At 37.3% G+C, this 11,693-nt stretch overlaps 1 protein-coding gene across 11 annotated transcripts in view; it reads left to right on the top strand.

Annotated features, from left to right (window-relative positions):
* Positions 1 to 11,693, top strand: part of ERC1 (ELKS/RAB6-interacting/CAST family member 1) — a 273,196-nt gene that overhangs the window by 87,069 nt on the left and 174,434 nt on the right. For all 11 annotated transcript variants that reach the window (XM_018080448.2, XM_018080447.2, XM_018080446.2 and 8 more), the window contains one exon: positions 10,918 to 11,055. In XM_018080448.2, coding sequence (XP_017935937.1) covers positions 10,918 to 11,055 — 138 coding nt within the window. The remainder of the gene's footprint in view (positions 1 to 10,917; positions 11,056 to 11,693) is intronic.

Raw genomic sequence — 11,693 nt, 5'->3', positions numbered from 1 at the left:
TTGTTTAGAAAATTATGTGGGCCACCTAAACTAGTGGAGGAGGCATAAGTTAAATTTGAAAAATTGGTTTTACATATAACAAATTTTATGCTATTTCAGTAAATTTTGGTGCACAGTTATGACTACTACTGCAGCAGTTGTGGCAGAGGAACCTACTGAATTCAAAATAAGTGTTTATGCCTGCCTTTGTTATAATTCAAAATTTGTAAGTGGAGAATGTGCTACTTTATTTTTATATTATCCCTTTTTTACTTGGAGCATTTTGTGATACCACAATAAAAATAAAAACATCTGGATTATATGTAACATATGTACCTGTATTCCCAGATGTATAGTAATATTCTTTGAAAAAGTCAAAAGTTGCTCTGATGTGTGTGAATGATAGCAAGTCAGTTTATTATTTTGAGATCTACTAATGTAAGGAACATTCTCTCCATTTTTATTGATGTTATTAAAGAATCTTGCCTGTTGACTTTAGTAACTGAAGTGCTTGATTGTTTCTTGTCTCAAGTAATGGATATCTACTTGTCCTTGTAGATCAGTAGGCTCAAACAAAGAAAGAAAACAGGACTGTGAGGTTAATGATGTTAGTTCTGTAGCTCAACTTTTGTAGCCAGAAAATGTGGGGTTTTAAACTGATGCACGCTGCTGTAATAGTGTCACAGAAGATTGATAGCAATAGCAAAGTTACAGGAAAACTCCACTGGAGTTTCTGGTATTATCTGTACTCCAGCATTCCAGAAAACTGAAACCACAACCCAGCAGATCTGTCATGTACGGAAGGAACCTTCTTTTTTTAGTATCCCTCAAAGAGGAGCAGTCATCTTAATACTATGTCCTCCTTGTGCCTTGAGATAACCTCCTGATTGGCAAGATGGAACATTACTCATAGGTAGGGGGACTGACAAATTCTGGTTTCTTGAAGGGATCTGGGAAAACAGCCAACTGTGGGGCCTCTTGCCTTCATTATAAATTAAACGTGTAGTTTTCCTGGCAAGATAAAGCTAATGAGCTTTGTTGGTGCATTCACTGTCGTGCAAGACAAATACAAACTTCCCTATGATTGAAGAGGCAGGAAAAGCAAGGGCGTGTGCCATTTTTGGGGTTGCTTACATCAGTCTTCCTCACAAGGCTTTTCATTGCTCTCTGGGTTGTAAGACTTCACAGTTTCCAGCCCTTTGGTCACCAGGCGTTTTCTGCCCCTGGGGGTTTTGTCTGAGCTGTGTCTGGAACAGACATTAGTGACTGCATTAGCCAACTCAGGGATCTTCACCAGAACAAGGAAGGAGTGATTTTTCAGCTTAAATCAATAGTTTCCTGGATTCGAGAGTGAATTTTGAATCCACTAGGCTAGACAGACTTCTAGGCTGGGTCTCTGCATAATATTTATGCAGTCTTTGGGACTGTCGAAAGGCACAAGCATATGAATGGCTTTCAAGTCCGTGATTTCACTTATCCAAGGGATAAGAAAACTGTTCAGTATGGAGTAGTGTCACCAGAAGAAATTAAGGTCCCTTTGTCCCAGAATAGTATGCATTTGATTTTTGGGATGCTCCTCTGCGTGATGAAGGGTTTACATATCTTCCAGCAAAGATGGCAGAGAATGGCTTTAAACACAGAACTTCTGCATAAAGAGGACCGTTCTCTGTCCCTTCCAACCATTATATTCTGTAGAGATTGCAGTGCTGATTTGCCTAAAGCAGCCTGTAGTATAAAGTGGGAAAGAATATAAACAAATGGTGGTACTAAGTTATTATATTAGGTTCTTGAATTATTTTTTTTGAGCATGGACTACTAAAGAATTTTTAGAGTTTGGTATTTTGCCTATTGTGTTCTGAATTCTCTAATAGCAGGGATAACTAACTACTGAAGAATACACACACACACACACTTTCATGTTTAGTATTTACAGTATGACTTCCTAATCCCTTCCTATTCATCACTCCATAGTCTTTCTAGGAGAATGAATCAGGACAATCACAGTTGACTGGCTGTGTTTTACACTGGGATTAGAAGCATCCCTCCTTTCCAGAGCTCTCCCCTCTGGGTTAGGACAGTTTTACTTTACAGGATATCTTTGATCATAATAAATGAGTTATTTGGACAAAGTAATTCAGTGTCTGCATCGAAATCTAATTTAAAATCTTTGTTCAAGTTGTACAGCCTTCTACTTGAGTGATCCTAAATGCTAATGTAAATGGAGTTTAGTTTGCTGTGAGGATTTCCTTTATAATCAACATTAAATCCCGTGTTCCCATCCTATCCTATCCATTCACCTGCCTCAATGGTTGGTCTTTTCTGCTCCCTGATTTCCATGCTTGGGTATCTCAGTGCTCTGAGGAGTTAAGCCTTTCCTTTCTTCATGTCTTTTTTTGCCACCTTTTTTTCTGTATATGAGGGTGTGATATATAACACACACAACTGTGTCTCTCTCAGGGGTGTGTCAGCAGTTACAGTATCCTTACTCTGTGTAGAACCAAAATCAAAATATAAAGCAAATCAGGAAAATATCATCAGTATTCCTGAGTATATGAGATAAAGTTGCCACTGAGGGAGGAGTGTTTCACAATAATCGTCAATGAAATACTATACTTGGTTTATCCAAGTAAAGAAATTTAATTGTTAATATAGGAAGTTTTTCACTTGACAGTTTTTAAATGTTATATAACCTTGTGATCCTTGAGTATTCTAAAAGCAGTGTCACAACTTCTTAGTTTTGTTCTGCTTCTTACAAAGCAGAAAATCCGATCTAATTTAACAATTACTGGGTCCAATTTTTTCCCTTGTTTTATCAGCCTTGCACAATGAAGTAGTTTTGGTTTTCCTTATTTTGAACATTTGGGAACCATCATTATGAAAATACTTCAATATAAGTATTTGGTTTTTTTCTGTAATTAACTTTGCTAAGTCAAATCCATGCACATTTATTGCCTAAGTCTTTTCTGAGACTTGGAACAGGAGCGAGCAGATATCCCCAAAATAGTTGGGTGTTTAATCCATTTGTGCTTGGTAGGTTGTATGAGTAAAACTTTGGAAAACATACTCACAGATTGCTTCATAATGTCAGGGCACAGCTGAAAGGAGAATTAGCGTGATGTTATTCTGCATGGTTAGGCTGGGATTTCAGCAAAATGGATGTTATTCATAACTAGATTGTGAAATAAATTACCAGATGATTTCAATTGTGGTTCTCAGTATGATGACATTCTAACATATATGAAATAAATGGGTAATATATAAACTTAGTGTTTCAATGAAGAGGAGAAGCAGCGTCTAAATGAATTTGTTTTGCTATTTATGATAGCAGTGTTTTGTTGGGAATTACTGTTGGGAATGAAAGTACTACGCTCAAGTTGGAACCAACAGATTATCTTAATGAGCAACCAAGGTTGAAGTCTTGGTGGTGGATAATGGATGCATTCTCTTACCTGATGAATATCACCAAAACAAGGGGTCATCCAGTGAAGCTCTAAGATAAACCAGTGATAGGAATTTTAATGGGTCATGCAATGAACCATATGCATCTAACCAACTGGCTCACATATTGCAAAATCAAATCTCTTATGACCAGCTTTTTTACTTTTGTTATTTAATTGCATTTTACATAAAGAAAGTATTGTCCATTCATATTAAAACCTGTGTGCTTTGAGACATAGCCAGTATCAGTGGGTTAGAAAAAGTGTCTGGCCCTCACATCAAAACCCTCTCTTGTATTGAATAGTGTTCCATGAAAGGATTTTATGATTCTAAGACTCTGCTTTTGACTAGCTTAGGCTATTGATATTATTGAACCTCCTCAGAATGAAGCAATTTCTTAACTGAATTTAACTGGTTTACAGCTGTCTAAGGATGTGAGTCATTGCTAATACGTAATTTTTTCTAGGCGAGTGCTTTGGAGCTGACACAATGCTTAAGAACAACCTATACATTGGCTCCCTTCAAAATGTGAATTTCAGGATGTTTATGAACTCAAAAATCAGGAGGGTTTTTTCTTTTTTTTTTTTTTCCCCTGATTTGAATTGTGTTGGAGTATCTTCAGAAGCTTGTCAGGAAAATGTCTCTCAGTGTCAATTTTCAGAAAAAGCAAACTTTAGTGATAGGATTGCATTAGGTTCAAAGGAAATTCATACTATTTACTAGCAGGGCAAAAAGATTGCAAACATGATAGTAATATTCTGAGAATATACCTTGAAACATCTGGTTTAAATACAGTTTGTTATAGGGAATACGACAGTACAGAAAAAAAATCTTTATTATTTAGAAGATACTAGAATTACAATTCACTTTATGGTGACTGTTCTTGTTAAGTTCTGCTTTGCAGTGATCTCTCAGCAAACTGGTGCTACCAGAGGATGATTAGGTATGCAAAAGAAAGGAGGACAAAAGGAAACAAAGGGATAGAAATAAATGTCCTTAGAGATTATGTAAACATAGATGAACTGTTTTTCTGGCTGGTATAGATCTACTTGCAAAGCAACCTTATTTGAAAGGCAATAGAAAGAGAATATTCTTTTGTCACAGTGTCATATTTTTGTTGTTCCTTCACCAGAGGTACAAAATAATTAACTGTTTGTACAAGTTAAGTCAATTTTTGTTGTCTCAGCACTTTTTTCTGCACACCATTCTTTTCTCAAGACAACTTGATTGCAAAGTTAGGTCAGGAATAAAGCTTTAATTTCATGAGGTGTCCTGCAATTTGTAGGTACTTTCTTAAGCTTTTTTTCTCTGCATATAAGTTGCTTCCTTTTGAAGCAGTAACAACGTGCCTGTTTGTGATCTGTACATTTATTAGATAATTTAAGGTTTTATTTTCAGTGGATATCACAAAGATAAATTCTTTGTGCTTTCTAACCTGCATAGCAACACAATGCTTTATTTGTAAAGCTGAACAGTGTAGATCTTCATGCCGATTTCAAAGGACTTTTTGGAGACCGGGAGACTGAAAATGACAAAAAGATTTTTATCTTCTGAAAAAGCAACAAATTTTTTTAATGGGAGCTGTTTCGGGTTTTAACTGGACTCGTGTAGTGGTACAGAAGTATGATTGTTTAAGATGCATCAGCAGGCTGGAGTTTTCCCATTTCAAATTCTCTTTCTGTCCTGTCCTTCTTCATGCTGTCCCCACCCCTTCTAGCCTGGTTCTTTTTCTTAAGGCAACTGTGTGTTCCTTTGGTAGCCCATGGCCACTGAAGAAACCTCCTGGTGTAAGGTCCTCTGTACCAGCTCAAGGTGTTACAGAATCCCACTATTTTAGGTTCAGGACATTTCCAAAGTGCATAATGATATTCCAGTGTGATGTTACAAAGACAGTAATGTTCCAGATTGAAGCATTGAAGCAGCAAAAAAAGAGAAAACTTTGTTGGGAAGCAAAATAAAAATTTATCCAGTCTTCCCTGGGTAGCAGAATTAATGTAAACAAATGTTTGCCACTTAACTGAACAGTTCACCACCTCTGCAGTGAAGTGTTAACTGGGACTACAGAATTCGAAGTTAAGAAGAGAGAGAGAGGGAATGAGACCACTACTGGTATCTTGCATTTCATAGTGATTTTAATTTACTTATCCTTAATGAACTTTACACATTTAGTAGATATGCAAACTACTTAAATTGGTTTTTAGTATGATAATTCAAAAATAAGAATCTTTGTATAAAACTTGACAACAGTGTGACCATGTTTATATCAATTGGTTGGATCATAAAGTGAAAAGAGTGTACTGAGTGCAGCTGAACTTTGGAAGAAACTCTGGCTTGCATTTGCCAAAATCTTAGTGAACAAAGAGAAATTGTTTTGATCTGTCCTGAACTTTAAAACAACTTACAAATCTCACCCTTGCAAGAAGACATGGTATGCCTAAAGCTTCACATTGTTGTTAGTCTTGGGAATTTAACCTTTAAAATTAATCGCAGGAACATTCCTTTCAGTCTAATAGTTCAATACAGTAATAGGAATGATGTTCACTCATGTGACAGACCTTACTTCACACTCACAGAGAATTTGTTAATGCTAAATTAAATTATGGATTTTTGCAATTTGTTCAGGACTGTTCCAGTGGTACTTTTGCAGGATTTACTATAGAAAGACAATTATGATAGTGAGGTTTTCAGTGTGACATTGATAAAACTGGAGCTTAATGTTAGAAAACTGGACAGTAATATCTGCTTATAGGCTTTCATTATGGTCTCTAAAAATGATTTTCAGAATTACAGTAATAATTATAAATCCAGTACTACAGCTTTCTTGAATGGTCTCTCAGTATTTAAGGTGGTCTCTCAGTAACATCTTACTCCTTTCCCTGAAGCAACAATTCTTTTATTAATTTTTTTTGTGTGAGCATGTTTGTTTTAATGTGAACATGTCCGATAGGTTATCTTGATTTTGATGCAAGCCCACCTTTCTCAGCTTCTCAAATACTGTGGGATTCCAGCAATTCAGGTATGTCTGTAGGCTCTCAAATTTTTATCATGATATCAGTATTACATTGAAGAGAGTAGCATGTCTCCAGCTAGACAGAATTGTGGCTGTTTTGTCATCGTGTACCTGTTTACTCACCCACTCTCCTTTCCAAAAATGCTCTTTTTGTCCTCTTGTTAATATTTCTGATGTGGACAGAATCCCTTCTCCTATGATTGGTGAGAATCCATCATCTCTTCGTGGTCATTGACCCTGGAGCTGGTGTGACCAATAGTGCATTCCCAAAACCAAGGAAGAAAGGTCACAATTTATGTGAAGTTATGGTTCGTATGCCACAGGAATGGAACAGAAACACTCTCAATCCACCTGATTATTGAGATCCTTTTTGCAGTGCTGCTTTCACCAGAGGAAAACCAGGGCTGAAAAAGCAGAGGAGACTTAACAGAACCCTGAGATACTCTTTTGCACATCTGCTCTTGTAATACAGTGAAAGAATACTCTCAAGTGTTAAATTGTCTTCTCTATACTTGGTGTATATTATGATGAAGATAGGTTACTGATCAAAACAATCTCTTTCAAGTGTAGAGTATAAGCAAAAGCATTTCCACCTGTTTATAGAACAAAGAACAGTGAAAGATTTGTCTGCAGTCAAGTAGTATAGCTAGTTACTACATATTGGAGGTACACACAAACAGTATAATATGCAATGAACCTTCTCAAATTGTAAAACATTTTGAATTTCAAGAAAGACATTTTGCATTATTTAAATATTTGTCCAAATTACTGGATCTTCGTATTTCTAAGAGGGTTGTTTCACTTCTATTGTCACAGAATGAACTAAGTTAAGGCCTTTACCACTTCATTCCTTTTACAAGTCAAACAGAGTAGCAAGAAGCAAATTGAAAGACAGAGTGCAGGTATTTCTGTTACAACCCAGGGGATGCAAACATTATCATTGTAAAGTGTTGGCTGGTGTTTGATTAAAAATAAATATTTGGAAGGATGAAAAAGGTTCTTTTCCAATACCATGGGGTGGTGGGGTGTGGAAGAAATTTAACAACCAGTTCACAAACCCACTTAATTTATTCAGAAGTCACAGATACAATAGAAATTGTTTTCCAAGTGTTCCATTTCCACATGCCCTGGGGTGGGCACTGGGTCTACAGAAGAATTTCGTGATTGAAGCATGATACAAAGGATTTGCTAGTAACCTCTAACTAGAGGAATTTGGGAATCTGGTGACCTTGATGGATATTTAACTAGATGTGTCTCATTAAATCCCTGGGCTATTTTTAATTTGTATTTGCTTGTGGTTTTCAGTGAGATCAGTATTTGTGAGAGGTAGAATGTTTCCTTGCCTTTGGAACAGAATGCCAGAGGAAGCTTCTCTTGCCTCTTCTCCTGTGCTTCGGGGCTGGAAGGCAAAATAATTAGTTCCACACCACTAAGAATAAATCACCCAGGTTGAAACGTGATAGTGCTTGACAACTGGTAATGTTGGAAAAAATATTTCAGTAAATCATTATTGATGAGAAAGTTGGTGTGCAGACCAGATGATTCCAGTGTAGGTATGTGTACCTTTACAGTAAGGATAGTGTTGCTAACTTATCCATAGATGGCTGTCTTTACCCTGCAAAACAAGTATATATGGCAAGATTAAAGATAGTTAAAAATAATATCTTTTTTATTTTTCCTTTTTAGAAAGATGGTACAGTTTTATATATATATATACTTTAGTTTACAGCATTTCAGAGATTTATCATCTTCTGAGTATTTCAAGACTAACGAGTGTTCATTCAGTCCTTGGCCCTTTATGTTTTCCACAAGACTTAGAGATTCCACCGAGGTTTATTTCATCTTTTGTTGGGGAGAAAAGAAAAATCTAATTTTACTTACCTGTTTTATTTTCATCGATTTTGACCCATTGTGCCAGTTCATTTTCTGTAGTTTAAGGGTCATGTCCGTCACTGGGGACTCCCAGTTATGTGCCCCTGCAAAAGGCACAGCTGCAGGTGCAGAGGGGTTTTTAAGTAGTGCCGAGATGTTAGTATGACTTGGAATATTTCTGCATACTGCTGTTCCCTGGATGATAACAAACTCACCATTTATTACTCCAGACAGAAAAATATGCCTATAGACTGAAAGAATAGACAGGTTCAAACTTTATACACGTTACATTCTTGTTTTAGGGTTTTTAATAGCAGAGGGTGCAATTGTAAAGGGAAGATGAGTATTCTCATACAGCTATCTTCTTACTCTGGTCATAGCAAACAGTGTTATTGAAACATGAAAATGCACACTGTGCAAATGCTTGTGCTGCCTTAGTAATCATCTAAATATATGCTGAAGCTGAATTATTTAGCTGCCTCCTGTGTGTGGTTTGCTCGCAGCAGAAAGTCACTCTGCACTATCCCCTCCTCAGCCAGCCAGAGCCTTTGGCGAGAGTGTTTCTCCTTCAGAAGTAAACAGGAGTCTAAGAATAACTCAACCTCCTTTGTAGTATATTTTCATGGTTGACTGTCTAAACACCAGCCTGTCTAGACAGCTCATGACACTGGCAGCTCCTAAGGTCAGAAGCAACCACTGGGCTACTCCTGGGGACGTTACCTCCTCAGCAGCCCTACGTGTGGGCACCAGTCAGTTTTCACTCACAATAGTAGGGTTCTTTCTGAGGCTCCGTGGACTACATAAGGCATTAAAAAATAGATATGAGTGTATAAAGAAGGAATTTTCAATTCTTACAGTTATTTCTGACTCACACGATACATCTCCGGTTATGGTTTCCTGATGCTCTTTGTTTTGTCATATCATTTGTGTTGTGCCCAAATTTAGTTTTGAGCATAACTTGGAGGCCTAATTCTTTTTTTCTTTCCTAATTGAAACTAATAACAAAGATAAACTGAACCAAATTTCAGTCCATTCCTTAAACAACAACAAAAAACTTAGATAGTTCTTCTGCTAGCAGTAATATATAAATTGTGTACAAAGCTGAATCCCAAATTTACTGTGCTTGCTTAAAAGAAATGAAAAATATGGTATAAAGAGTCTTAGACCGAAAGACTCTTCCATGGTCATGGTTTATAAAGGAACATTTGAAAATGTTTCCCTGAATTAGGTCATTCTTCCTTCTAGCTTCCACTTGTTAACATATCTGCCATTATTTGTGACTAGATGTTCAGTCTCTTGCAAAATATTTTATGGTTATCATTACAGATCTAGACCAGTTTCTAAAACTGTCATAAAATCATAGGATCATTTGGGTTGGAAAGGATGTTAAAAATCATCTTGTTCCAATCCCTGTATTCTACTGTGTTCTAGATGTAATTTTAATAGACATAGCAAAGTAGACGTGGATGTGTCTACACAGCCATTTTCTCTGGAATCACAGCAACTCAGTTTTTCCAACACTGAAGAGTAAAACCTGGGTATAGTTGCTATATTTCCAGTAACCAGGCTGCTGCTAACTGCTGTTTAAAAGGTGAAACAAAAAGATTAGTTAATGCTTTAATTCAACATTGTGAATACTGGACTAGATAGCCTTTGAGGCTGTCTGGTTGCATTATTTCTTACAAATGTCTTTGAAAGAATATCTTCCTACAAGTATTTTGGAGATGAGTACCTTACATGCCACGTCATTCACCAGTTTATGATGTACATTTTCTGATGCAAGAAAAACTTGTCAGAACAACACAAAAAAAAGAAGCAACTGAGAAATCTGTATACAGTTTACTCATATGTTGATAAATTTTGGGGTTTGACAGGTTATCATGATGTTAATGTGTATATATGCATAAAAAGGGTTTAGCATTAGGTCTTCTCAGTGTATCAGAAGATATATTCAGGACTCATTAGGTCTTCTCAGTGTATCAGAAGATATATTCAGGACTCATTAGGTCTTCTCAGTGTATCAAAAGATATATTCAGAACTTATAAATAGATCAAATTCTACACCCACAGAAAACAAGGCTGATATGTTTTCTACCTAAGGAGTGGCACTTTGTGATCATCCATCACATAGCAAGCCACCATGTAAGATGAACAAGAAACATTGCCAGCACAGCAAAAATATGATAGTACCAAAGAAAATATTTGAAACAATACTTCTTCGAAACTTCTTAGTAATCAGGAGCCTTTTTTAGTTTACATATGTTTTTCTCAGCTTTTTTCCTTTCTTATTGTTAATGCTTTCATCATCCTTCAGTCACACAGTGTCCAACATCCTTGGAAATTAGGAATAATACCCTTTCTTTATGTTGTTCTTGTAAAGACAGTTTAGTGTTTCTTGCTCTGAATTCCTTCCTCATTGTTGGAAATGTTACTGATTCCTTGTTATTATTCTATGGTTTTGCTAACATCACTTGATGTTTTGATGTAGAGTTATAAGAATTAAACCCTTGCCCGCTTCCTTTGCTTTAAGAATAATTTTAACGATTTAATATACTCCTAGAATGATTTTGGATGGTTTTGCTTCATGTTGCCTTAAAATTCACCCCTTTCCTTTTAAGATTGAAAATCTTCAAGAGCAGCTGAGAGACAAGGAGAAGCAGATGAGCAGCTTGAAGGACCGAGTGAAATCCTTGCAGGCCGACACCACAAACACTGACACTGCCTTGACCACGCTGGAAGAAGCGCTCGCAGAAAAAGTGAGTATGGAAGGCGTGATCCCCTTCCTTGGGGAGTTCCTTTGGCTGATAAGCTCTCTGAAGTCGCTGTCCCTCGCATTCCCTGGACGGCGCATCCAGGGCAGGGCAGGGTGGCCGCATCCCGCGGGGCCGGGGCGCGTCCCTCGCCAGAGGGCGCTGCAGGACGCGCGAGCGCGGCGGGACCGGCGGCGTTCCCAGCCTGGAATCCGAGGGATTGTCCCGACAACTAACGCTTTTTGTTACGCTGCCGCGGTTCTCGGGAGATAGCAGGCTGAGAGAACAGACTTTTCCATTCTGTTTTGCTGGGACAACTTTTAGACTTACTTTATTTATTTTAATTTTTTTTTTGCGGTACCCAGAGAACCAGGGCTACAGCTCCTTTAGTCTGTCAGGTTCTATGAACTGTGGTAAAGCTGTGGAATTCACTTGCATCCTTTCAGCTTCCAGGATAACCGAAGCTCCACTGATATCTGGTGTACTGAAAAGTCGTTTTGTTGTCTTTTCTTACTGTATATCAGTCCTGGTGTCACATATGCGCTGCACCCTTTCCTCTCTGAAAGACCACAGGCTTAACTGTACATTGTGGAAAAATAAGATTTAAGTGAGTCAGAAAGTGATATGTAATGTACCCTGGTCTG

Source organism: Manacus vitellinus, unplaced genomic scaffold (assembly GCF_001715985.3).
Source record: "Manacus vitellinus isolate BGI_N305 unplaced genomic scaffold, ASM171598v3 scaffold_5_pilon, whole genome shotgun sequence".
NCBI lineage: Eukaryota > Metazoa > Chordata > Aves > Passeriformes > Pipridae > Manacus > Manacus vitellinus.
Note: the sequence above shows the minus strand (reverse complement) of the source record. Positions and strands in the feature narration are given on the sequence as shown.